The 27,075-nt window shown below is 41.6% G+C and overlaps 1 protein-coding gene across 3 annotated transcripts in view; it reads left to right on the forward strand.

Annotated features, from left to right (window-relative positions):
* Positions 1–27,075, forward strand: part of ptpn13 (protein tyrosine phosphatase non-receptor type 13) — a 60,444-nt gene that overhangs the window by 16,747 nt on the left and 16,622 nt on the right. For all 3 annotated transcript variants that reach the window (XM_064308919.1, XM_064308920.1, XM_064308921.1), the window contains exons 3-21: positions 2,119–2,285; positions 3,492–3,557; positions 4,476–4,661; positions 5,747–5,840; positions 9,650–10,195; positions 15,974–16,066; positions 16,912–17,008; positions 17,879–18,062; positions 18,325–18,399; positions 18,829–19,003; positions 19,787–19,937; positions 20,300–20,438; positions 21,592–21,744; positions 22,386–22,568; positions 22,822–22,984; positions 23,517–23,922; positions 24,407–24,513; positions 25,137–25,193; positions 26,938–27,027. In XM_064308919.1, the coding sequence (XP_064164989.1) occupies positions 2,119–2,285; positions 3,492–3,557; positions 4,476–4,661; positions 5,747–5,840; positions 9,650–10,195; positions 15,974–16,066; positions 16,912–17,008; positions 17,879–18,062; positions 18,325–18,399; positions 18,829–19,003; positions 19,787–19,937; positions 20,300–20,438; positions 21,592–21,744; positions 22,386–22,568; positions 22,822–22,984; positions 23,517–23,922; positions 24,407–24,513; positions 25,137–25,193; positions 26,938–27,027 (3,132 nt within the window). The remainder of the gene's footprint in view (positions 1–2,118; positions 2,286–3,491; positions 3,558–4,475; positions 4,662–5,746; positions 5,841–9,649; positions 10,196–15,973; positions 16,067–16,911; positions 17,009–17,878; positions 18,063–18,324; positions 18,400–18,828; positions 19,004–19,786; positions 19,938–20,299; positions 20,439–21,591; positions 21,745–22,385; positions 22,569–22,821; positions 22,985–23,516; positions 23,923–24,406; positions 24,514–25,136; positions 25,194–26,937; positions 27,028–27,075) is intronic.

Consider the following 27,075-nt stretch of genomic DNA (forward strand, 5'->3'; position numbering starts at 1 on the left):
TGATTTTTTACAGAATGGAATTTTCTGTGCTGCTTAAACATTCCATTGTGTATTTCTACAACATGTTCTGTAACATTACCTCTGCTCTTGGCCTTTCACAGGGAGAATGAATGGACTTTTTCCTCTATAGCTCATATTTTGGTGTTGAGGCCATGCTCGTCTTTTAAAAGTTCCCTTTTTTGTTCTTATGGAATATGTGGCTGTCAATGTGAGTACCCCAGCCCCTTTAATGTAGTGCAGGACTAGGCAGCCCTGGTGCTGAAGTGCTAGACATGTTTCTGTTTTTTGCTTCATCCAAAACTATAGCTATATAATTGGATTAATTGTTATAAGGCTTTATGAATGCAAGGGTTCATGTGCTGGAGGTATTCAGCTGTTTCACCTTTCAGAGTCTGGTTGTTCTTCTCAGGCTCTGAATTATCGATCAAACTCTTGTGGTCAAGCTTGGATTGAATGGAAACATGAAACACCACTAGCACTCCAGGACCAGAGTGGCCTACCCTTACTTTAGACGAGAGCAAACATATCTGACATTACCTTTCCTTCTTCAGACACGAAAAATTGATTTTAAGTTTTTTCATTATGGAAGGCATATATAAATTGCAGTGGGTAAGAAAAAAGATGCTTGTTATGTTTAGTTATTTGGTAGTTATATTTTCACTATTGTTGACTCCAAAAAAAAAAAGAAAAGAAAAAAAAACCTATGTCGGATCCTAATATCAAGGAATAGACCAGTACTGATTCATGAAATCTGGTTTTGGACATTGGACTCACTATAATTTTTAAAATAACATTGTACTGCAGTATGAAATAAAAATGGGTTTCCTTTATGCTAAATATGCACATGGGAAATGCATAGTTACAAATAGTTTTGATTTAGTATTTTAGTTAGAGTTTTATCATCCCTGAATGCTACTTGGTTTACTGAAAAAGTTAAAAGCTTAATCAGTGTCACTGAGCCTATACAGCTGCTCGGAGAGCACTATGCTGTATCTCTTTATGAACACGTTTAAAAATGTTCATGGTTGTGATTCTTGTCTTGTGGAAAGAGCGATATGGGACGTTGTAAATCCTGCTAGATTTTACTGATGTCTAGTATGTTACAGACATGATATACTGTGTATACATAATTACGATTAAAAGCCTGATTCATGTTTGAAATGACTTTGAATGGTTTAAAAAAAACACTTGTTTTCGGTTTTAAATTGTATAAATTGTAAAAATTTTTGTGCCTGTGAAGACCAAAATATGGCAAACATTTTACTGAAGGTCTGAAATGAGGCAGGAATTTAGTTTTGAGGGTGGGGGTGTTAAAACACCCCAGCTATTAACTGTCAGCAGGCGAAGGATGTCCACATTAATGTGCAGAGTGGAGGGAGGGCATGTATGGATGCTTGATACCCGTCTGTTTTTGCCATTATTATCATTAGTAATAATTATTTCTAAGTAAGAAAATTTTTGTTTCTGTTGCAAGACCACTTTCTGAATATATTATTTAGTTGCACTGGAATTATTGTTAGTTACAGTTTCTGCATTTTATGCAAGCTGGCTTCAAGAGTGTGTAGGTCAGATACATTTTTCTAGATAAGCGTTGCTTCTAGAGAAAAACAGCATTGTTCCACTGGGATTCAAGATCTCACTGCCATGAGGTCAAGGGCATGAAACTGATGTGCCGGACACTTAAAGCGGACCCAGTTGTAATGTTCAAACTGTAGCCATGGACATAGAGCTTACTAATTAGTTATGGCTCAGAAATCAGTCGTTTAGAATTAACTTTTCCATTTAACAGTGCAAAACAATGAGTCTGATCTCCCATCTGTGTATCAGTTTTATTAAATGTTTTATATTGAGTTGTATGATTTTATATATATATATATATATATATATATATATATATAATATATAAAGGGCTTTGGGGCTTTTTAGAGGCTATTATTATTTTCATGAAATATTTGTGCTGCAGAAAAAATAGTTTGCAGTTTCATTTAATACTGGCAAAACAGATCAATGCGTCAAGGCTATATTCTTGTGATTTTGTAAAGTTAATGAATGAAAATTGACATTTTGCATCACACACTATTATCGGGAATCAACAATAAACTATTGTTTTCTCCACAGACCCCTCAGCCCTGGGCTTCATTATCTCCCCTTGGTCCCTGCTGCTGATGCCGTCGGGGAACATCTCCTTCACCGATGAGAATGTGACTCAGCAGGATCTGAGAGCTTTCACTGCCCCAGAGGTTCTGGAGGGCCTGGCCTTGTCCTCCCTCTCTGATATTGAGAAGGTACTGCGGTCACCTGGCTGTTCACCTGGGTCCTTCCTTTCTTGTGCTGTAAAACTTTGGGATTGCCCAGGGTGGGGGTTCATATGTGCAGAGCATCCAAGCAATCTGAATGTAGGCTGCTAATCCTCCTCAGGACACTGTGTCTAAAACCTGTTGTGGTCATTTTGCTATGGCAGTACCTTTCTGGTAATTTAGTGTTTTCTCAATAAGTACTCCTTAGGATATGCTGACATTGGTGTTTCAATATAATACCAATGAGCAGTAGCATAGTGATGCTGAATACCATACTTGCTGGACCCTTCCATGTTTCAGCAGATCAGAGTTAAGCTGAATCGTCAATCTTCGTCTTATTTTTTGGTTAGCAGATGTATTACACTTGGAGCTGTATTTATGAATGTTCAGTAGTGGACACAGCTATAAAGTAGTAATCCCAGCATGCAATTTAAAAGACTTGTAGCCTGGGAGAAATAAGTAACTGTACTTAACATTAGTTCAGTGGGATGGCAGTGTATACAAACATTTTTTGCTGCTGATTTGATTGATTATGGCCACTGACATTTGTGTTGCCATGAGTGACCCCATTAATGGAAAAGACTTCACATTGTACAGGCAGGAAAAATAAAAAAAAACATGCATTTTTACCACATTTGAGTTCCTTTGACAACTGAACACACACATTTACAGAAGCAGTGTTTGAATAGACCTACTGTTTCATAACATGCATCTTGATAAGAAAAAAGACCATATTTTTCAAGGCTGTTTCAGCAAACCATAGTCCTACCCTAGAGCAAGCTAAGCTCATGAGCAATCATGTGTTATAGCAACTCTAGTACTGTACCGAGAACAAAATGGAGTTTCTGAAAGCTGCCAGCCCACACAGACTAAATTTGCTGCAGCACATTTGGTCAAGTAGTGATTGAACTTGCAGCTTCTCTGAAAATGTCCAAATGAGCTGCATTTATAAAAGAACAAAGGGTCATAGTGCATCTGTGTATTACTCAGACTTTTCCACTTCTCTTACCAAAGAAAAACATCTAATTGAATGAAGGCATTTTAATAAGTTTATTTCTTTCTTTTTTTCCATTATTTGTGTGCATTTGCTGGCTGGCTTCATGCAACTGTTGTTTCTAATTCCTGTGATTTTCAGGAGTGTAGTGGTTCTAACTGTGGCTGATTTTCAGGTTCATTATGATTTTTTTGTTTCAGATGCATATGTACTCTCTCGGAATGACTTTATTTTGGGGAGCAGATTATGAAATTCCTCAAAGTCAGGTAAGGCCCTGCCAAAAAATGGATTTCAGTCATTTTAAGTAAGCCCATTCTGTAATGGCTCACGTTGGTTATCTAGAGAGATTGCCAGCTTGAGCGGTGCACCAGCGAACGGAACATTTTATCTGTCACTGCTAATAGGTTTCAGCACTTTTCAGAGCTCTTCTAGCTACAATGGCTTGAAATCTTTAAAACAAATGGCTTCCTAATAGGAAGTCATGTCAAGCCATTTTGCCTTTTATTTTAAGTTTTTCTAAATTTTCCAACGTTTAGTGGGCAGAGATGGAGACCCATCTGTTGACCTTGTACTATGTCACTGAACTATGACAGTTTTATGCTTAAATGTAAAAAAAAAAAAAAAAAAAAATGTACTATGAGGTTGCCTTATCTTCCTGTCAGAAATCTTTATAAAGGTTGTGTTTTGTGGACCTTATACAGATTGGGCTGAAGGTTATGAAAGGAATGTAGAATTTATTTTGCACATTTCCTTGATATATGGCCACGCTGGTATGATGAACATGTAAAACTTGTGAGCTTTGTCTTTTGATGATATCTAATATATAAACCAAAAATTATCAAGAGATGAACTTTACTAGCATTATCTAAAGTTATATAGCTCTAGAAGCAAAATCACCAAGCTACTAGCAATGCCAGCTCTCATCCAAGTTGTATTAAAGGCTTATGGTTCATTGAAACCCTGGCAATAATTAGCTAACTCGCCACGCAAGTGCTCTAAGCCGTGTACAGCTGTTTATCATTGTAGTGCTTTTCCTGAAATTATAGGGATGTTTGGGATTGAATTACTGTAGCATGCATACAACAGGCATAAAGTATTCACTGAAATGGTGCAATGCCTTACCTTGGTTTTCTGGAGTTGCAGTGTTTTTTGAGAGTATCTGATAGCAGACATGTCTCACACAGCCTATGAAGCTAGGGGAGCATTTGAACAGCATGCTGCTGAGCATGTGCGATGACAGAACGCACTCTCGCATGTCGGTGCGCACCGTGCTGGACGCCTGCAGCGCACGCATCCGCAGCTCCAGCTGCGAGCCGTCCTTCGCCTACGTCAGGAAACTGGTCAGACTGGTGCTGGGCAGCCTCTCCCAGGTAGGGCAGCTACGCACCACGCAAAGCGCTCGCTTCTCAAGGGCTGGAATACGGCTGGAAAAGCCATGCCTTTGTCATCCATTTATGTACTTCCACAGCTTATCTGGCCAGGCAGTAACAAGTTGGCCTTGCACAGAAATCTGCAGTGCTTTTTAATTTGTTAATTTTGTTATTAATATGCGTGTTTATGGAGGTCTTATGAAATGAGAATAGAAAAATACACAAATCACTGAGTCCGATTGTAGAAAATGTAGCAATATCAGCAAAGCATAAGAAGGTTAAAGTAGGAAACCCCATATTCTTATTTTTTTTAGGTGCCATTGGCCTTTACTGATAAATTAAAAGGCTAGAGAAAGATTTGCCACAACAGCATGGAGGAAATGTGTTACATATAAATATGAACTTCCTGAGGCTTGTTTAGATTGCTTACTTATTGATCACCATTTCCAGTGTTTTTGCAGTTGACAGGTCGATAGGTCATTCACCTTAGAACAGCCAGTAAGTGTCTCATTTTCCAAGACAGCCAGCTTGTTGAGTGATCTGAAATATTTTAGGCATTTGTACATATGGGGACTGTAAAAAAAATATCCTTATTCAGTATGCTTGGCCCTCAAATCCTACCAGGAAGTTTTTCTTAAAACGGAATAAGATCATAGTGAACATCTCATTTCCTCAATCCAGTACTCTTCTCCATGCCCTGGTGTCCAGGAGTTTGTTTACAAAGTGTTACTGTAGGTGGGAAACATGCAAGTAGTTCTATTTTAGCTGCTAATTGTCTCTGCGCTGTTTTACAATGCACCGTAAATGTGGGATGTCGTAAAGCGCTGGCTCTTGTGATTGCGGTGTGTGCATGTGTCACCATGTCCATGTTAGGCCTGAGCACAGCTTCCAGGCATTAACGCAAGCTGTCTGTGTGTGTGACCGTGTGTGTGTGTGTGTGTGTGTGTGACTGTGTGTATGTATGTGTGTGTGTGTGCGGGACTGGGTGTGTGTATGTGTGTAACTGTGTGTGTGTGCATGTGTGACCGGATGTGTGTGTGCACGTGTGTGCACGTGTGTGTGCGTGTGTTCACGTGTGCCTGCAGCTGGACGGGCTGCTGTCAAACACCGAAAGGGAGTCCCTGCCTGAACGGAGCAAAGAGATTCGGGAGCGGCTACGAGGGAAAGGCCTCCCGGCAGGTAACCCAACCCCCCCCCCCCCCCACACCGCCAGGGCCCGCATCTCGCAGTGTAAACAATGAGCACATGCCGTCCTGACCGAGGAGCTCTGATTCGTTGATTAATCTCAGACACTGGCTCTTGCCAGTCTCCCATGCAGTGTCACCCATAAGTTTGTGCTCCGATTGCCCCATCATCCCTGCAAAACCATGAAGAAAGACATTGAAAGCCTACAAAATATCCTTTTTTAAAAATAAAATAAAAACAATTGCTTTGATTTGTTTCCTTAGCATTTTAATACAAATATGTTATGGTATATAAATTATTGGAACTAGCCACTTTAAAAACTTTCTTTTCCACGATAAAACCTTGACAATCATGCCAGTTTTGCAAGGTGATGTCCTAACAACAGGGCTCAGGTTTATACCACTCGTGCAGAACTAGAGATGCTATCTGGTTTAGCGAGAGTCATATCCGTAAGGCTTGAACAGGGAGGAAGTGATTCAGAGTCAGCTGATAAGGCTGTGGTCTTGACAGGCCTCAGAGTACAGTGCCAGCCGGTAGGCCTTGTCAGCGCTCTGTAGCTATCAGGCCTGGGTTGGTGGTAGGGCGGGTCGCAGTGCCTTTCTGCCGGGAAACACCCACCCATGGGCATGTTTAGACAGTTCATATAGACATTTATTTTTCAGCGTGTTTTATTCAAATGGTGACTCCCAGCACCCGGGAACTGGGCCAAGTTACGGTTAGGGGAGCAGCTGAACACCTATGCTGTCTTTATTGTGGGAATTCGAGGCAGACCTGGGTGAACTCCCAAAGCTGAGGACAGTATCAGAAATATAATTGCCGACACTTTGTGGGTTTATATTTCAGGGATGGTTGTGTTTTATGGTACCAAATGATAAATTTCAGGAAATGTACTTGCATGAAATACTAGGCAGTAGGCATATATTAACCAGCCATGCAATTGGTTTGGTGTGTTCTAGAATTTATTTGATCCTCTATATTTCATTTATTTGAAATATATGTTTAGTGATAAACTAAAGTACTGGACGTACAGCCATATATGTTGTGCCCTGCTGTTTTAGATATAAAACGAGACCTAAAGTTTGCCTTGATGCAGCTGCTTTTCTGCTGCAGTGTCACTGCACGAAACGGTGAATTACTGTGTTTAAAGTAAGAGGCTAGACATGCACAACACCACAGACTGAGACTGAGTTTAATTTAGGAACATATGACCAAATCTTCCCAGTGGTTTGGATCTAAAAAAAAAATAAAATAAAATAACTCCCAAGGCCACTGAAAATGCAGTCCGTGCTCTCTGGTTATATAACCGTGGTATGTTATTGATTAGTGATACTTTTTTGAGTTGGTGCATTTGACTGTTGTTTATTTTGGTGCTGTGCTCCTCATGCGAGTCCATAGCCCGGACCAGCCTGGGGATATTCACATGCCAAGGGTCTGAATCATTCTTCCAAGTTATTTTTATATTCCTATTCCAGGTTTTGAACTGTTTTCAGTTACTTGGTATTTTCACAGAAAAATGGATATGCACCATTGTTTTCATTTCAAACGTACATTTCACCGATATGTTACTGCTAATGTTTCCTGTGTGAGCACCACATGTGCTATATATCAGTGCATATGAACACACTGTCCACTTCCAGAAGAGGTGATATTATTATAAAATCCATCCAGGACAACGACGAGATTTTAACTACACAGCATTTTATTTAGCCTTTCCTTTATTTGATAATTCTTGACCTTTTGTAATATACCATGCTACTGGAAGAACCTCTGTCTCTGATGTGGCATATTGTTATAGATTCCATTCATTGAATAGAGTGCATATGTTAAGTAGATTAAAGAACCACATGCAATTTATGGGCCTTTGCTGGTTACTCAGAACTCTGGGAACCAGCAAAGGGAAGATGAGAGAAATATTGGCAAATCTGCAGAGGGTCTGGAAATCCAGCCCAATATGTAGGACAAACTGAGTACTAGTGTCATCCAGCTCTGGGTTTTACTTTGAAATACTTTATGGCAATAGTTTTTCAGGCTTTGAGGTTTTTGTTATTGCATCCAAATGCAGAGGCTTATGGTCTCATTTCCTGTTACCTAAGGAAAAGGATTTGGGCTGATTTGGATCTGTAGTTCAAATGCATTTTATCTGTACTTGTTTGGGTTTCTGTTGAATGCATTTGAAAAAGTGTTTTGGCTGGATTAAAACAGAACATTGTCCCACTCACATAAAATGTAAACTCTGTTTCACTAACATTTTAGAAATGACATCTTCCCATATTTCCTCCTCACAAACTGTGGTGGCTCTAACCTCTTTGCTCTTCTAGGCCTTCCTGATCTGTGTTTCTATTGCTTTTAGTTGTTTTATTTTTTTTTTCTAAAATCACCTGACGCTCTTCACAAAACCTGAAAGACAATTGTATTCAAGTATTTTAGCTGCTTGAAATGTCTGTTGTTTTTGACTGGTAGAAAAAGGGAGCAAAGGATACACTTACAGTACCGTAAACACACAGTTTACATGAAATGTATGTGTATGAGCACTTTCCTGTGCTGTGCAGCAAGCTGGAAATATAAGAACAGACTTGTAATGCAAAGTTGTGCTGCTGCAGGTTTGCATCAGATCCACGCTACTCTAGCTTCTGCTGTAGACCGCCGCACCCAATAAATAATTTGCTGTAGACTACCGCATCCAATGGTATTTCTTCTACTGTAGACCACCACATTCAATGCTATTTCTTCTACTGTAGACCATTGCATTCAATGCCTTTACTTTTGCTGTAGACTACCACAACTAATGCCATTACTTTTGCTGTAGACCACCACATCCAATGCCATTACTTTTGCTGTAGACCAACGCATCCAATGCTATTTCTTCTGCTGTAGACCACCACATCTAATGCTATTTCTTCTACTGTAGACTACCACATCCAATTCTATTACTTTTGCTGTAGACCACCACATTCAATGCTATCTCTTTTACGGACGTAGTGTGCACGGCTTCGCAGACAGGCAGTATGCGTGCAGTGCGCACAAGCCTTGAAGCATACCAGATTTGTTATTAGTGATTAGTGGTGGGTCAGATTTCATTTAAATCTAGCCCATTCATTTTCTTGATATACTGACCTAAGTATTTGGCATAATGCTTTGGTGTATTACCAAGATCATGAGACGTTAGGTAACCGTCTGGGTCATGGATAATAATGTATTTACCAGGCTTCCCTTTTTGAGTGATTGAGCTTACTACTGTTTAGTTTGGTCTTGAAATTGCTGAAATGAAATGCTTACTGTGGATTCCCTTCAGTATCAAAGTCAGGTTTTAGTTGCAGTACTTCAAATCTTTCTGTAGAACACACTAGTTGTGAGTGACGGCAGTGCAATTGCTGTATCTAATAACCGGACCATTTTGAAGCAGTAGCAGAACTAAATATAGGTTCTGAGAATCGCTTAACCACAATAAGGGCCTCGTTGTTCTTGGACTCACTCAGCTAATTAGAACTATTATAATTCTTTTCCTGGCAAACACGATGACATCAAAGAGTGTTCAAAATTGGTTACTTTGAATTTGTTTGCGATTCAAAGTGGTTGAAGTGAATGCACTGTCAGCCTTTTGTCACAGTGAAAGGAAGGGACAATGAGAAGACTGAAATAGACTTTCAAATGTTCTAGTATTCAGGATTGCTGCAGATATGTGACATTTTCAATACAATTTCTTTGTAAAGCTGGACCGTGGTTGTTTGCTTCTTTGTTTTCATCACATAAGGTTTCCATTGGTTCTACGCATTCCATAACTGTCATTTTTCTTCATTGCAAAGGGAGAAGCGCAGCCTCCCGGGTTCTGGAGCGCTATCGGACCCGCACTCAGGAGCAGGCCTCTCTGAACAAAGGTCTCAGTCGCTCGATGGGTTCTCTGCCCATCCACGACCTCTTACGGGGGGAGGAGCCCCCTCTCGCGTACCCATCCTCGGAGTACCACCCGGAGTTGGAGGAATCGGCGGAGCTGTACCACCAACGCGGCCGGCCTGTGGAGAAGCTCCCTGGTTACCGCGGGGAGCCAGGCCACCAGCGGAAGAACTGGTCCTCCTCTGTGGACCTGGCATGCTTGGACCCTGAGGCACTCCGTTTTGGGCCTCTGGAGGAGGCACGCAGGGGCAGCAGCGCCCTCAGCCAGAGATCAGCAGGCAGGAACAAATCGGCATCCAGGGCCCGGGAGGCTCGCTACTCAGATTTTGCGGGTCTGGAGCCCAGGCAGGCCCATCACCTCTCGGCTATGTCCGTCAGCTCAGGCCTCACTGCGTATGACCGGATCAAAGAGAAACAAAGGAAACTCCATGTGCTCAGACAGGCCATGGACGTAGACGGTGAGTAGCTAGTGTTGCCTCACCTATGCTGCTGTGATTGAATTTATTTTGAAGTTGCTTTTTGTTTTGTTCCACCCAAACACTACACTGTATTTGCCTCCGGTACTTTAAACTCGTGGACTACAGGGATTTGGAGTTCATGTAAATTTAGTCGTTGCCTGTTGTGTAATGCAAGTTCATTGGCTGATCTGAGGATAGCTTCGGAGTATATAAACCTATAGCAGACAACACAGTTTTGTTTTGCCTGAAGTGTCTTAAGTGTAAGTTTAATAAACTGCAACACTACCATTTATTGCTGTAGCATTCCAATCAAACTGTAAACTGATGCTTTGTTGAGGGCGCGAGTTCTTACGAGAAGTTGAAAATCAGGGAATTTGTCTCAAAAACACTGAACTACCGTATGAGGCTGCAGAGAGTTACTTTGTAAGGTTAGTTTTGAGTGGTTTTGTGAAATGTTTCATGAAAGGTTTTGCCAAGGTTCATGAGTCAGAGTGGCAGTGTGTTCCAGACGCCTGGTTCTCATTAGTTTTCTGGATAATTCTATTGCTTTTAACTCTTCAAAGTCAGTCCCAGCACAAGCCAACGGGGACCTGATGTATGGACACTTGTTGAATTCTGGGAAATCTTGGTACATGCTTGGAGTCACATTTGGTGCATTAATGTTTACATCGTCTAGTTCTTGTGTGTCTGTTGGCCATCTGGAGGTTTTATGGGCCGAGGAATGAATTGCTTCATATAATAAACCTCAGGCTTTCCTGTCCGGCCTCCTGAAAGTTAAACGCTCCTCAGAACTCCAAGCTCTTGATAGCTATTTTTAACACCGACTGAGCCACGAACCAAAAGCATTCTTTTCAATGACTGTGTGGCTTTTCCTGGGCTCTTTTTCTGACTTAGATTTTTCTTATTTTGAACTGAATTAGTTTCATTTTGTCTGTAAATCATCAAAAGATTATCTGTAAATCATACATTCTGTATGCCCGGAATGGGAATTTTTGTTTTCATTGTTCTAGTAGATAGTAATGTATTAATGTTGAGGCTGAAGAGTCCTTGGAAAAAAATGAATGCTTCTTAAACTGATACAGACGCTTATAAAATTCAATCTGGATAACATTTCTGTGTCCTGGATGTATTCTGCGTATTACTGTATGTAACAAACTGAAACCATATACAGGCCATTATGGATGCAATATGTATTACATTTTACTTTGGCCGTTTCCTAAAGTGATGGAGAAGTGGCGATAGTGTTCTCCGGTTACCTTTATTTGCATGCAGTCCGAGTGCTTGCTTGCTGCAGTGGTGACCTCTCCCTCTCCGCAAAGGTGCTTCAATCAGCACAACTTTCCTGCTGGCCCTGAGGTCTGTAATTGGAGTCATGTGTAGCGGATGAGGGAATTCCAAACATTATTGGACTTTCCGGTGCTTGGCATCGGGTCATGTGGCTTGGAGCAGGCCTGTGTAAGCACTCTTGTGGGCTGAAACGTGCACAAAGGTGGGGGCTAAGTGGGGGGGGGGTCTAACAAATAACAGCATGTCTGGCTTTCCGGAGAGTCTGACTCGTCCCCTTTTTTCCCCAAATAGTTTCCAATTTTGAATGGCTGGTACACTTCCACAATTTTGTTTTCTATGTTTACTTAGTTAGCGGTTACGTTATATAGCTTGAGAAAATAGGCTGCATATCATATTGACTGATATAACTGGTGGTTCCTGCTTTTGTCAGTGTTGATTTATGTCTGGTGCGTTTCAAAATGTGTTTGTCAGCTGGATACCGTGCCTTAATGAAATATGGTAGCATTAACTTTTTTTCCACTGAAATCTCATTTTTAATAGACATTTTTTCCAGTCATGCAGCCAGATTCAGAACGGACTTCTTTTACCTATGAAGATTTATTGCAGCTTCAGTTTTCAACATCACTTTTTAAATTTCAATTCATCCTTACTTTTTGTGGACCAAGAAGATGGCAGACGTTGAAATGAAGGACAGTCAGACCTAAAATAGGTGTAAAGTAGTAAATGTTAGCGATATGCTAGGCTGCTGCCCAATGTCATCCTTTACTATGCAGCTCATCACAAAACCATCTCTCATTGCTTGTCATTGAAGGTAAAGCTATCTATATAATAACTTTTTAGTGAGCTAGAGTTCATTTTTTAAATCAGATTATCTTTCCAAGAACAGCAATTGTTCGTGAAGGTGTACCTTGGGCAAACAAAGGTGGCAAGTGATCTGCTGATGGCTTATTTCCCAGATCAGGGCCTACCTCACAACTCATCTTTTGCATATGCACCCTTTTGACACTCCAGCCAAATGGAGGGACACATCATCAACTATGATAGATGCCCCTCTTTCTTGCCCCTTTTTATACCAGTTATCCCACATTTCAGAGATTCAGTGCTTCTTGTTCTCTTTTGGTGTTTAGATGTGTTCCAGATAAAATAATGTATAGATACCAATTCATATTGCAGGCCTTTTTATTAAATAATCTGATCATTAAACTAAAATACAGATGACTTATGTGATTTATCACTTTTTGTGGCTAGAAACCCATTGTTGTTTATTGATGAAACATCAGCACAAAAGCGCAGTGCAATGCACATGATTATGGAAGTTTTTTTTTTTTGCTGCTTTTTTTTCTTGCTTTGAGTATGTCTTGGCAGATTGTAAAAGATCATTAGTTTACTGAGATGGAGCCCTCATGGTCTGTCCCTGTGAATACATTTGAAATTTCCTCTTTAATCCCTTTATTTTTTTGTTTGCCCTTTTTCTTCACTGTTTGTATGACGGGTCCCATTTGCACACAGTGGAAAGCGCTGCAGTGTGGGAGAGGGCTGATGCTGACATATTTGTTCCATATTAAACGCGGCTGCATTTCAGCGTAGGCTTAACGTGGTCATTTGTACAGTTTTCTCTGCTTTACGGCTCAGTGGAAGATTTTTTTCTGTGACCCTTACCATTGCCGTTAGCCTCCCACGTACCACAACGCCAACTCTGATGGTTAATGCAGAAGCCAGTATGAGTTCAGCCTCTCTCTCACTGTTGTGTTTCTTGGTCAAACATCAGCAGTCAGAAAGTAGACAGTGAATAGAAAGACAGGAAATGCCTGTGGGGAGAGCAGTGACTGTTTCTTCTCTGGCCAAATCTTTCTTTCGCCGTAGAACCTTTACAGTTTCAGTTGAAGTCTGTAAGGTATAAATCACTGGTTGAACTTGTTCAGTTTTCCTCATACGTAAAAGATTTACAGGTGTACTCACTGAATCATTAGTCCTGATATGGACATCACATTGAACTTTGCGGATACTGGCTGCTTTACTTCAGTGAAATTATACCTCTTTTGTATTAGGCTTATTATTGGCCATTGTTAAGCTTTTGGGTCTTGAGAACAGCATCGACTTCCTTAAGCCAGACTCATTTTCATTAATGTTGGTTAGAAAATCAAAATCTGCTGGAGAACATGTCACTATACACTAAAACAGACTAGACATCCCCACCAGAGACCTGTTCTTATTCTTCAGATGAAATACTAGCCACAGCTGTGAGTCCCAGTCTGTTTAAAATGCATTACTGTCAGGACTTTAGTCAAGCAAGGGCCACACCTGTATTATATAACAATTTCAGACCTGTCCGTAAGCACTTCTGCAGGCGTGTTCCGACACCTACATATGGAGAGGTTCTGACAGGGCAGAATGATGTCACCGCTGTGCTAAAGGATCTTTCCAGTATTTCCAGGATGGCTGAATCACACAGTCGCTGTTAGGCAGCTGCAGAAAACGCAGAGACCGGGCAGGAGTGGGAAGACTTCCTGTGAAACCGAGAAAGGAGTGTCTAGAGACACGGCGCATCGCCTCTGCAGGCGGAAGTGCCCGTCTGCCTCCATCTCCCTGGCGTGTGGGAGCTTTGTTCTCCCGTCATTACATCCCCCATGAAAATTTCCTGCAGGTCTAACTCACGCACAAGCCCAGGTGTTGAAAAAACCACAGGTGTCCTTCTGTAAATCAATGTTGAGAGCCACTTTCTAGAGGTGATCAGTGTATTTTTTATTTTTTATTTTTTATCCATACGTAGCTCCTTATGTGCTACACTAAAATCAAAAGCTTCTGTCGTATGTTTGAAAGCAGAGTCGGCAGTGATCTTAAAATCTTTTCAGATGATCATGGGGCAATAATGGTTTCAGTGATTTCACACGAACATGCTCAGAACTTACAAAATGTGTACCATAGTTCAGTCATCTGTCATGGAATCAAGCTCTTATGATGGTGAGATTAAGCAATGAGAGGAAGCAATTCTACCATGACTGTTATCGGTGAAATCTCTTGCATATTGTTGACATAAGGAAGGATGGAGTAGAAGTGAAGTTTGTTTCTGTCAAAGTAGCAAAAAGGTATTTGGAGATGAGTGTTGAGGAGAGAATGCCGTATATTCTAAGTATGTGGCCTGTATCAGTCTTTAGACTGGGTTTTCCGGTTTGCTCAAAGTTTGTCCGTAGAAGAAAAAAAAAACAGTTTCAATCTCAGGTTCTGCCTTTTGTATTTGTCCATGTGTTATACATTTCCTACATGTTACTGTTATGCATATATACTCAATACTCATATTTCTGTGATATTGTACATTCATAACCTGTTCTCCATTTTCTCTGTCTCTGATAGTTACAGTTTGAGTTTATGCTGTTATTTTCTATTATAATTTATTAGAAGTTTCTTGCGCTGTTTGGATGTATACACATATTGTATATGGATTTATGGGTGTACTGTATCTTTAGAGCACCAGTTCAGTTCATTAAAAATTGGGTCACTAATGCTTGAGGAACTTGGCAGATGCATGCGAAACTGAGGGTGACATCAGCTTTCACTTTGTTAAGCAAAAGCGTCCCTAGTGTTCCAGTTCTGAAAGCAGTGGGAACTTTTGTCGGCTAATTTTTGATCCATTACATTGGTATGAATAGTAATTTATTCTAATGTTGGAAATTATTTATCTGTCTGGGGTCTATTTATGTAGCTCTTCATATAGCACCTAATGTGTGTCGCTGTCACGTCCTTATTACATAGTGCCGAGGGTCACAGCCTGTCAAAGCCAGAGTATCTTTTTTTTTTTTTTGCTACCATTCCCGATCCCTAAGGGAATTTGCAGAGGAAAATACATGGAGAGAAAACGTTTCACTCTCTGTAACTCTGTACATGTGATTCCACCTCTGAATTAGTCATGGGTTACCATGCAAATGTGTCCCGGCCAAGGCAGAGATCACCTGTACTCTTGTGTGCCCTGGCTCGTGTGACTCAGTGACCTGGGTTAGCATGTGGCCCGCCCCAGCCCTGCCCAGTTTCACTTTTAGAACCGTACGCAGTAAGCGGTGACAGAGCACGTTGGGGTTTTGGCAGAGTTGAGAAAAGGGGGGGGGGAGAAAACCCCATCTGACGAAGTGGCTAAGAACAGGTTTTGTTTTGTGGCCGCCTGCTCTCATGGACTTGCAGAACATTTAGAGCTCCTAAAATCATAAAATGTCCTCTTGATGCTGAATGTCCTATACTCCCTTATACAAAATGTTCCCTCCTCACCAACAAATTGAGAGTGTTTTAACACGATGCGTTGTTAAGTTGCTTGTCATGTGCTGTTTATCATTGCTTACTTACAAGAGGGATGCAATCAATGATGTACGGAATGGTGGAGCATGTGATCAATATTCCCTGTGCGTATGGGTCAGGTCTGCCATGTTTCAAAATGACACAAGTGCATCAGAAATAATTTCAAAGGTAAGTGCTGAATGTTAAGTGGTTCGTTCTTTGTTTCAGACCCTCTGCACACCCACAGAAGGTATCACAGTGACTACAGCTCTTCCAGTGAAAGCCCATCAGTAGCCTCTTCCGATCCTGAATACAGACAAGGTATAGTATCCTCAGCAAGTCCCTGTTGCCTTTATGTAAAACCAAGCAATGTTATCTGCCATTTGTAATTAGTTTTTTCATGTTCCTTTCCATTAAAAAAAAATGATGCTTCCTTTTGGTAAATTATGATATGATCAGTCTTAAGTTACACAAAGCAAGAAATGGCAGAAGGGAAGGTTTTTTTACTAAACCTGCCCCAAGCTTGAACTTAATGCTGTAGTCCCTGTTCAACAGGTTAGAAAGATAGAATACACTGTAAAAAATAAACTCAGCCATCTTTCACTCTTCCTGCTTTGTATGTTTTGGATTTATGTTGTCAGAATGAGCTTAAGCAAGCAGTCTTTTTTTTTTTTTTGAACGAAGTGTCATTACAGTCAGAATGGCAATGCTTTCAGTATTTCCCACCAAAATGACTGGTTCCAGTAGCCCCTAAGCAAAGTTATTACAGTGTCTTCAAAGCTGTGCAGAAGATTGTGTGATTGGAGTCCATTCACACAATGTTTTGCAGTGATTTAATGCTTCATTGCTTGTCCTGGAACAACATGGCTGATGGGTAGTTATTATGATTAAATCTTGTTTTTTTGCTTTACTCAGTTGCTGGTTAATTCCTGTTTTTTTCTGCATTTTACCTGCTACCTAACAAAAGCGATTACGCAACACATCTTGTTTACTGTAACTCCTTTGCTGTAAGGGTAACTAAGAACCTTTGCCGCACACTACTGAACCACACTGTTGGCCGTTTTTTCCCTGATAAACTATTGTGTCGAAGCCAGCTGAATAAAAGCAATGGACCATTAATAAAGATTATCCCCTTTTACAATAATAACGTATAACCCGTTTTGCAGTCAAAAAGCCAGAAGATGTGAGGAGGTACGGGTCGCAGGTGGCCCTGTCAGAACACGACGCCCACTCCCTCGCCAGTCGCACCAGCCTGAGGCACAGGTAGCACCAGGGGTTATTTTGTGCTCTTCGGTTCTTGAATCAGGCTGTTTATACATTGTGCACTTCCACTGTTTCCAGAGCCCCCAGTAATCCTTTACATGCCACCGCCTAAGCCTTCATATATGACTGTTTACCAAGACCCTGGTTAAGTGGCTGTTAATGTTCAGCTGAATGAGTCTTGAGGTTAACGTTTTCCCACGCTTTCTATCTAATCTTCTTAACTCCCCGTATAATTGGGGGAACTCGAGACGTATGGAACATGTTGCTCAACCTATCATAGCATTTGCTCAGTAATACATTATGCAGTAGGATTCTTTATTTGGCTACTCTGTGCAGCATACAGACAGTGTGCTTGCTTGTTTAAAACGCTAGTCTACTGCCCAGTAAGCCCCCAGCCCTGAAATGCTATCCCCTTGATTTGGCATGTTCACTTTCTGGCTCTTCTGCTTCCTCTGGTGGCCGACGTGTGAACTGCATCTCTGACTCTGCAGTGTTGCAGTGTTGTGCACGGCAGAGTCATGACAACAGCCTGCTCCTAGCAATGGCAGGGACAGTGTTCCTAAGAGATTCCCAGTGTAGCATCTGGGCTCAGGAACGCAAACAGCAGGTCCTGCATTAGGTCAAATGTGAATTTCCAGCTTTTCACACTCAGTGTAATTCCTGTTATTATACAGAAGTCATGTGGGGGATGCAAAACTCATCCTCTCTACAACCCCCCCGCCAGCCATACATTTATGATTGTTCAGTTTGCATTGCAGTGTAGTTATTACTGTGATGAGGTATTGAAGGCAGTCCAGTGTTGCTAAGTTTCAGTGCTGCGCCGGTCTGGCTGAAGTCGTGCATTGTGGTCTCCTCTCGTCCCCTCCCCAGGTATGAGGGAGGAGGTCAGGAGGAGCTGTTGCTGCAGCGCCAGGAGGAGGAGATGCAGCTCCTGCAGGCTCACCTTGCCAATCGCCTGTCCCGCGCCAGCCTCTACCCCGGGGACGTCCCGATCCCCCTACGGACCGGCCCGCTCGACCCCACGCTCTCTGAATTCAAACTGCGCACGTCGAAGGTACTCACCTGGCCCGTAATATTGTGTAAAACAGTTCCATGAATCCCAGTAGCTCTGTTCATGAGCCAATGCAAGTGTGAATTCACTCGGCTGTATGTTTCTACATGTTATAAATATTTAGAATAATAGTTAAGGACTGCAGTGTAATTCCACAACTGATTTGTGATTCTGATTTGCACCTTGCTCTCTGTTAAATAAGCTACCTGTTCATGCTTATCTTGTGATGCTTGTCTTATTTTTGCATATCTTTTTTATGGTGTAGAATTTCTTTGGTCCTGAATTTGTTAAGATGACCAGCGAGCCATGTGTTTCCCTGAGCGTTCCATCTTCAATAATGGTGAGGCCCACCATGCTGCAGCTGTACACACAGGGTTTAGTTCCTTATTAGCCAGAGCACAACATTTGAGCAATTAAATGTATTAAGGCAGCAAATGATACAAGGATTAAAACAATAACAATTTTGCATTCCTTCAACAAAGGAGTCGCTGCACAGACCACAAAGGGCTGTTTTTGAATCGGCAGAGTGCCTATGACTCATGGCGGGCGCACAGGGGGGTGTCTGCTTGCCTCAGAAACCAATTGCAAACTGTCAGAACAACAGGGCCCCTGTGAAGCACATCAGACAGGAAACAACAGCACTCAGAGCCAGACTTTCTCCAGTGTGCACAATCTCAGTGTGACAGAATTACCCAGAGTGCAGTGTAAAGCTGTGAAAGGCTGTTCAGAGAGGGCTTATTGAGTGGTCTCTAATCTGCCTTCTCTCCAGAATAAGAAAGGGAAGGTGGAGGAGGTGCCGCGGAAGGTGGGCGTGGTTCTGCTCAATGGACAGAGGCTGGAGGTCAGCTGTGACTCCAAGGCCGTGTGCAAGGACGTGCTGGACATGGTGGTGGCTCACGTGGGCCTGGTGGAGCACCACCTGTTTGGTCTGGCCTATCTGAAAGGTGAGGGGGAGGAGTCTTTCTTATGGTAGGACCTCCTGCTGGTTCTTTTGGAAGACCTCTGATGACTGTCTCTGTCAGCGGCCTGATCTTTGTAAATGTGCATGCAAATGAGTTTGCCAACTTAGAACCACACATGGCTCCTTTGTAAAAATCCTTTGCAGAAGAAATTCTGCGAACTTGCTAAATTTAAAGCACATTCTGACAAACATTCAAATGCTACCAATGGAGAATAACAGTGTATGAAAAGGTCCTCTCTTGACATATTTTTCTTAATATTTAAAAATAAGGGAAGTCATAGTAATATTTGTTTGCAAATGTCCTGCTGAGAATATACTGACATTATATATTAAGAATTTACATATAATGTCAGTAAATTTATCAATTTCCTCTTAATGGTTTTGGTGTACTATGTGGGGTTGTTTGCTTTCCTTTAAACTGAGTCGATATGCCAGAGGCAATTTTCTGTCTAAACTTAGACAGTAAAGCTTTTTGATGGAACAAATCTACATTAATAGTGGATGCATTAAGAAAGCATCAAAATGTGTTTTTTCATTTTTGTTAAATTTTAAAATAACTTCCTAAATCTACACTGCGTCACCACATTTTCAGTTGATTTCCATTCACTTTGCAGTGGTTTAATGGACTAATTTGCTGGCTTGCTGTCTTGAATTGATTCCTTGGGAGGGCATTGTTCACTTGATTGAAACTTTCATTAGCATCAGTGACTCCCACACAGGCAGCAGACTCATAAACCTTATTGTCTGCCTGTCTTCTCTCTCACAGAGAACGAGTTCTTCTTCATTGAGTCCGATGCCAAACTGTGCAAAGTTGCCCCGGAAGGCTGGAAGGAGGATCCCAAGAAGAAGAAGCCTGAAGTCAACTTCAATCTGTTCTTTCGCATCAAATTTTTCCTGGATGATGTCAACCTCATACAGTAAGAGTCATCCAGTGTCACTCTGCCTTGTACATAAAGCTCAACCTCAAATACTAAGAACAAGAATTAACCTCATGCAGTATGACTTAACCTCATATGTTGTCACTCAGTCTAATACTTACAAGAATCACTCTCAACAACCAAAAGTGGAGCATTTTCCTCATTTGTCTGTGTCAGACATCTGTTCAACCACTTTCCTCACTGTATTGTAAACATTACATTCATCAGTTCAGTGTCTGGCTTCTATACATAACTTCCATGCAGATCATTTTTGAAAGATCTATTTCTTAGCGTGCAGGGATTGATTTATGAATTTTGCTGACTGAAAAAAGCCAAAACAAGAACACTTTCTTTCCCTCCAGGCACACAATGACCAAACATCAGTACTACTTGCAGCTGCGGAAAGATATATTGGAAGAAAGGATGCGATGTGACATGGAGAATGCCATGCTGCTGGCGTCACTGGCTCTCCAGGCTGAGTTCGGAGATTACCAGCCTGAGGTACCCCAGACTTACTGTCTATTATTACATGACATCATGCATTAAAACATCACATATTTATTTGCTAATATTTGCTAAACAGGTTGTGGCTAAGGTGATCCATTATGCTCATTCAAGTGCTGTGCTTTGCTTTTTTGAAACCAGTATGGCGGAGTTTCTGTCCGATGTTGTCATTCTGTACTTTTTCCATTTGTCATACAGAACCCCTTTCATTAGTCCACAGAATAAATAGATGTTGTGGCATGAAACCATTGAAGTAGGACTTTTAAGTGCTATTCTTGGGGAAGAACATTGCTTTGTTCACTGGTATTGTTTTTGTTTCTTTTGCCAAAGAATTATTCTGGCAGTCGCTATTCAGAGCCACTTACAAGGCCATCGTTGCAAGTACAAAAGATTTATTTTTTAAATTTGGCATATTATCACACACATTCACTGCAGCAACAACTAAAGTGTTTAAATCCTGACTTTTTTTCAGAGGGAAAAGCATCTGTGTGGGTGCATTTCAACTGATATATTTTTCAAAGTATAAGTAGACATAACAATGGACCTGTCCCTTCATAAGCAGCAAGTCTGTGTAATCATCCACATCCCTATTGACTTCCATTATTATATTAATAATTATGTGTATTTACATACACAAGCTATGTCGAATGTAACTTATAGTACCTATGTGCCATTGTTATGAAAACAATAGACACATCGAATCAAGAGATGTCAATTTCTAATTTAGATCAGATGGTTCTTGGCTGCTTTGGTTGACGATCCAGTGAGAGCTTTGACAAAATCTGTCCCTTGTGAGAGATTTCACTTTTCGTAACCCAAGAAATCTTAATATATGGAGAGACTAGCTGTGATTTTTCTTCTTTGTTGTGTTTTGTGGTTGACTATGGAATAATTCAATTCCTCACGTACATCAAGTGCGTTCTCAAGAATAACCATAGTAATGGAGTTACTAGGTGTCAATACAGTATGTTTTGTTCTAGTCCAGCTTTGCAGTGTTGCAAACTAGTGTTGCAGTGACCACATTTGTTCCGAAACTGAACACAGTGCTTGGTTCATAAAAGTGTAATTGTTATAGTATACACTTGGAAATGTGTAGTATATGCTTGAATGCTTCTCCAGCTATTAATGGGCAGTATGTCTCCTGTTTTAGCTGCATGGAAAAACATACTTCAGGCTTGAACATTACCTACCTGCGTCTGTACTGGACAAGAGAGACCAAACCTCCATTAAAGAGGATCTGCCCAAACTGCACAGCACTTACTATGGAGCATCTGAGGCAGAGACAGAGTTTGAGTTTCTGAAGGTACTGAAACATACCAAAGCTGCTTTCTCTCACCGTCTCAAGGGGGTTAAGCTCTAGTATCTCATCAATTTACTGAAAGATTGAAAGATTGTTTTCCCCCCTAGCTGAAGTTCCAGTTTATTAGAAAGCTTTAGTGCATAACATAATGAAATTAGATGTTTTTTTACATGTTGGGCGTCACGCTAAAATGAAGCACATTAAAATCAATATATAGAAAAAGCACTTGTTTCATGCACCATAGGAAAGGGTTCCAACTGAAAATAATCTTCAACATAATTGTTTGAGGAATAATCTGGTAATATTCAAATATGTACAATCTCTTGAGGCATATCTAAAGTATCTTTAAACGCACACAATAACAGGGCCATTCAGAAACACACTGAAACGGAGGTCAGAAACCCCAGAAAGTGAACTATCCTATTAAGCTTCAGTTGACCCCAGAGTACCAAGTGTGTGTAAATAACTCAATATTTTGTAGTGCAAACCTTGTATTCTATTATTTTCCTTCAGCCTCTGGTTCCTCTACTTATGTTTGTATACACATGCAATGCATCTATATGCTGAACATGTTGAATCTATAATCTACCATTTGTTAACGTAACAACTTTGGCTGGATCTGCAATTTCTTGTCTGTCCTGAAGGTGAGCCAAAAGCTGACGGAGTACGGGGTTCACTTCCACCGGGTGCTGCCGGAAAAGCGGTCCCAGACGGGCATCATGCTGGGCGTGTACTCCAAGGGCGTACTCATTTTTGAGGTTCTGAATGGAGTCCGCACCCCAGTCCTGAGATTCCCCTGGAGAGAAACCAAGAAGATCTCCTTCGTGGTAAGAAGACCATCTCTGCGTCCTCATCAGTGTGTCTGTGTATGTCATTACATGTGTGTTTGTGCATGTGCGTATGTTTGGACATGCAAAGCTGTTGGAAAAAAATAGTTAGCCTTCTGTTCAGATTATCAGGCATTTGTGTCCTCTCCCTTCATTAATGTGGGGTCCACAGGCATGGGCATCAAAGTTTCAGTCCCAGTGGTGTGCTGTGTGGGTGCGTCCGTTTTCTCAAACTTGCGTGTGCGTCCTGCAGAAGAAGAAGATCAGCCTGCAGAACACTTCAGACGGGATCAAGCACCTTTTCCAGACCGACAGCAATAAAACCTGCCAGTACCTGCTGCAGCTGTGCTCCGACCAGCACAAGTTCCACCTGCAGATGAAGGCGCGGCAGAAGAACCAGGAGCAGCAGGACATTGGTGAGGGAGACAATGGGCACTGAACACACACCTCCATGTCCACCATTCCAGTGTCAGCTTAGAGTCAGTCTGTGGAGCCTCTGGTAAAGAGGTACCTGTGGACCAGCCAGCATGACCTCACCTGTTTGACACATTTATTTCCATTAAAAAAACCAGCCAGATAAACTGTTCCTTATCTGTCTACCAGGTATTTTCCAGTTAATAATATTTCTGCAGTGTTAGACGTGAGCCGGTTCTCCCCTTAGACATGATATCACAAGCCCGCCATTATACCCGTCATTATGCCTACCAGGCAAAACATAATTGCTGTAATTGCTCACCACATGGCCTTTCATAACCCTCAGTAATGAACCTTTATGAAAGTTTTACCATGGAGGAATGCCTTCAGTACTGTGTGGATTGATGGATTATTGCACTTTTAATGAACTGGAAGTCATTTTGGATAATGAGGACAATCAAAATTTTTTTAATGTTTTGACCACATTGGAACAATGTGAATGAAAGGCTGTCCCCCTACCCTCCTACCCTACAGAGAACTCCCCCCTGGGGAGCCTGCAGTACCCTGGAGGGTCTGCCGTTGTTGGGGGGATGGGGCGGGCGGTCAGCGCCGCCACCCTCGGCCCCAGCTCCATGGGCCAGACTGAGCACCTGAAGAGGATCTCCTACTCGGAGGCGGCACTGAACAAATCCCTCCCGGGACGGCTCCAGCTCCTGATGGCGGACCCCCCCCACCCCGCCTTTGGCTCTAACCACAACCCCCGTCTGCTGAGCCGCTCCCACCACAACCTGGGCCAGGTGCCCGAGTCCCCCGAGAGCCGTGCGGTGCCCCCTGGCAGCAGCCAATCACAGAGCAGTCAGATCCGAACCCAGCTCCTGGCATCCCACCACAGAGCCAGCTCTGATACAGACTCCATCACTGCGGCCCGCAAGCAGGAGAGGTCTGTTGCACAGGATTATGCGATCTAACCTCTTCAGTTCAGCAGCTCGCTGGCCTCTTCTACTACCTCCTAACTCTCCTCACGAACTTTCTTTATTTTAATGACTACACTTTCCTAGTTTCAGCGTGCATTAGATTAGACTTGTCAAAATTGACAAGTATTACTTTTCCTGCACCTTCAGTCGGTTTGGAAAGATGCAGAGGTCAAGTACAGGAAATGTAGCTGCTAAGCAGAGCTGAGAAGGTGTAGCTGTTCAGAACAGTTGTAAAACATAGCCAAGGCAAGGTGCAGGCACTGACTTCTCTGCATGTGAACCATTTAAACGAATTGATGAATTCAGACTTAAAATGCAACCCTCTCGTTTTGGTGGTCACGTCATCCCGATGCAGTGGTTCTGCTTGGAATGACCCCCCCACCTTTGCCCTCTCTGTGTCTGTTGTGCTCTACTGATGGTAGTAATTGCTTCTCCTCCCTCCTTCTGCAGTGTTTTTGGCCCCAAAGCCCACGCTAGCCCCAGCTGGAGTTCTGACAGATTTAAGAAGGAATCCGACTCCTCCTCCTTGGATGAGACAGGCCACGCTTATGTCGTAGGTAAGGCACTGCACCACACCCGTCCTTCCATTAGATTCTGTTGCCTTCTGCTGTGCTGAGGTGGGGTGTGCTGTGTCCAAAAGTGCCAGTATGCTTAAAAAGAAACCAAACCTTTTGTTTCAAACTAAGCAGTTCACAAACAGCCCACCAGTTTGCAGTGCTCCTTTTGTCTGCGCTTGGTTCATTCAATTATCACATATTGGTTGCATCACAGTTGACCGGCCGGGGGTTCAAGCAACATCTATTTTTATAATTGTGGTTTATATCTAAATATACGTATGTGTGTATTGTGTAGCTATATATGATGACTAAATGAGTGTCTTTTAGTTATATTAGTGGCCCATGTCCTCATATAAAAAACAGTGTGATAGTGTGCACTGCAGAGACGTTGATAATGTCTTTAGCTCAGACTTAAATCAAGTAACTGCTATTCCAGAACATTCCATTGGCATCTTGCATCAAGATTCCTTTAAACACAAGAGTCCTGTCCTTTTCAGTGACAAAAGAGCTTGAAAGCAACCATACAAATATAGTTGTGATTGCCAACAACCTGGACTATAAGAAGGTTTGTCTTTTCCTTCAGACAGACAGATAGCATCATGTTGACTCATGCTGTGTTTCAGGTGTGAGCATGCACAGTTCTGGCTTGCCCTCCTCCCCTGGGTCCTTGACAGTCAATGGTAGGTTGGAGTTGGTTCATTTCCTGTTTATTCCATAGACTTGTGCTTCCTTTAAGTCTCAGCACTACGGAATATAATTTGGCTGTCCCCTGTCACTATCTCTCACTCTTCCTCTTTCTGCTATTCTTGCAGACATCTGCTTCAGGTAAAAGCATGATTCTTTGATCATTTCTCTCTTGCGCAAACACATGCATCTCTCACAAACAATTATCACATAAATACTTCTCTATTACTCTTTCTGTCTCTGTTTCAGTCTGACATGCACACACACGTGTGCATACACACACAGCAGCCTTGAATCAAAAGGTTGACGCTAAGGTAGAGCTTGTTATTTTAAGATTGGATTTGCACTGATTGCAAATTAAAGATTGACTTTAACCTTAATTAGACAATAATGCTTTACTGTTTGTGCATGAACTTTTGCATGTGTATATGAAGCATCAATAAGATCCCACCCTCCCCATCAGGCCAATTAATGAAAAGCATAAAGCAACCTTGAAGTGTGTTTATCTAGCCATACTATTTTTAACTAGTCATTCTAATAGTAATGTCATATCCATTTGTGTCTCTTTATTTACTTTCTCCCAAATATAATTTTGTCTTAACTATTTTGTTTTTGTATACTTGCAATAATATATAATCTTGTATTCTGATTCTAACAATGACAGCAGCAAGAATGATTATAGTGGTTTTAATTTGTATGTTTGTCAAACAGTCAAAAACTCTCTATCAACCTTCGGAGCTTTAAATAATTACATTTTCATTAGAAAAACCAAAAAGAGATACTCTAAGGGACTTCAAGGACATTGGAAAATTGGACTGCTGTAGAGTTTAATTATAAAATATAGATTCTATTATTCTCATAGTCAAAGTAAACAGTCCATGTTAAGAGTTACTGAATTGTTGGCACACTTTGGTAATGCTTCACCCATCTTACTGTTATAACATGCTGATGTCTGCAGGTTTGTACAGGGATGGCTTTAGCTGATGTAATGGCTTTGCGAAAGCCTTAATGTACTCACCTCCTTTTCTATATATGTGTGTTGAGTGTGGAACAAGTACAATACATCAAGTACAATAGTCGTGTTCTCAACTCAACGTTTATTTTTATTTCAACTGTATCTTTATACAATATACACATAGTTCAGGTGTCTGGTCCATAGTACTAATTCTGTGCTGTTATGCTTGGCACGTAATTCAAGCTTTCCTCTTCTCTGTGTTAGCACATGCTGTTAGATCCTATTAGCCTCTTAAATGAGATCGCATGCCTTCTAGTGGTGTTGTTTTGGTGCATGACAAAGATGTAGATATGCTAAATACTAAATCGTTTGATCCCCCGTGTAATTGATTTGACAGGCCTGGAAAGTATTCCACCCAGTTGTTGTCATCATAGCCGAGTTGTGGTTTAGTTAATGTGATAGGGGAGATATGCTGTCCATTTACACTTCGCTAGCCAATTTTCACAAGTGATCAGTTTTTCCATTTGAAGGATTCCGTATGGTGCCTTGCATGACCATAGTAGAGAAATATTCAAAAATAACAGTGCAGATATCAGTATCGCACACCCATTAAAGTATAAATTATGGCCACTGCTTAATTTCTCAGTGCTGTCTTGCCTTCACCAAAAACGGCCTACAGACATTGAAGCGGGGTTGTGCTGCTTTCCCATAGGTTGTGGAAAGCAGGTCTCTTGTTGCTGTTTGGCTTTATATCTAATGCATCCCCCCCCCCTGCATTTGAACAGATTCCCTGAAAAAGAAGCTGAATGCGCTGCCGTCTCCAGAGAGAGCGATTACGACCGTAGATCTGAAGAAGGATGTGAAGTGCGGCCTGGGTGAGTGTGCCAGTTCCTCTTGTGATGTTTGACAGCAGATGCTGCAGT

Source organism: Anguilla rostrata, chromosome 14 (genome assembly GCF_018555375.3).
Source record: "Anguilla rostrata isolate EN2019 chromosome 14, ASM1855537v3, whole genome shotgun sequence".
NCBI classification, from domain to species: Eukaryota; Metazoa; Chordata; class Actinopteri; order Anguilliformes; family Anguillidae; genus Anguilla; species Anguilla rostrata.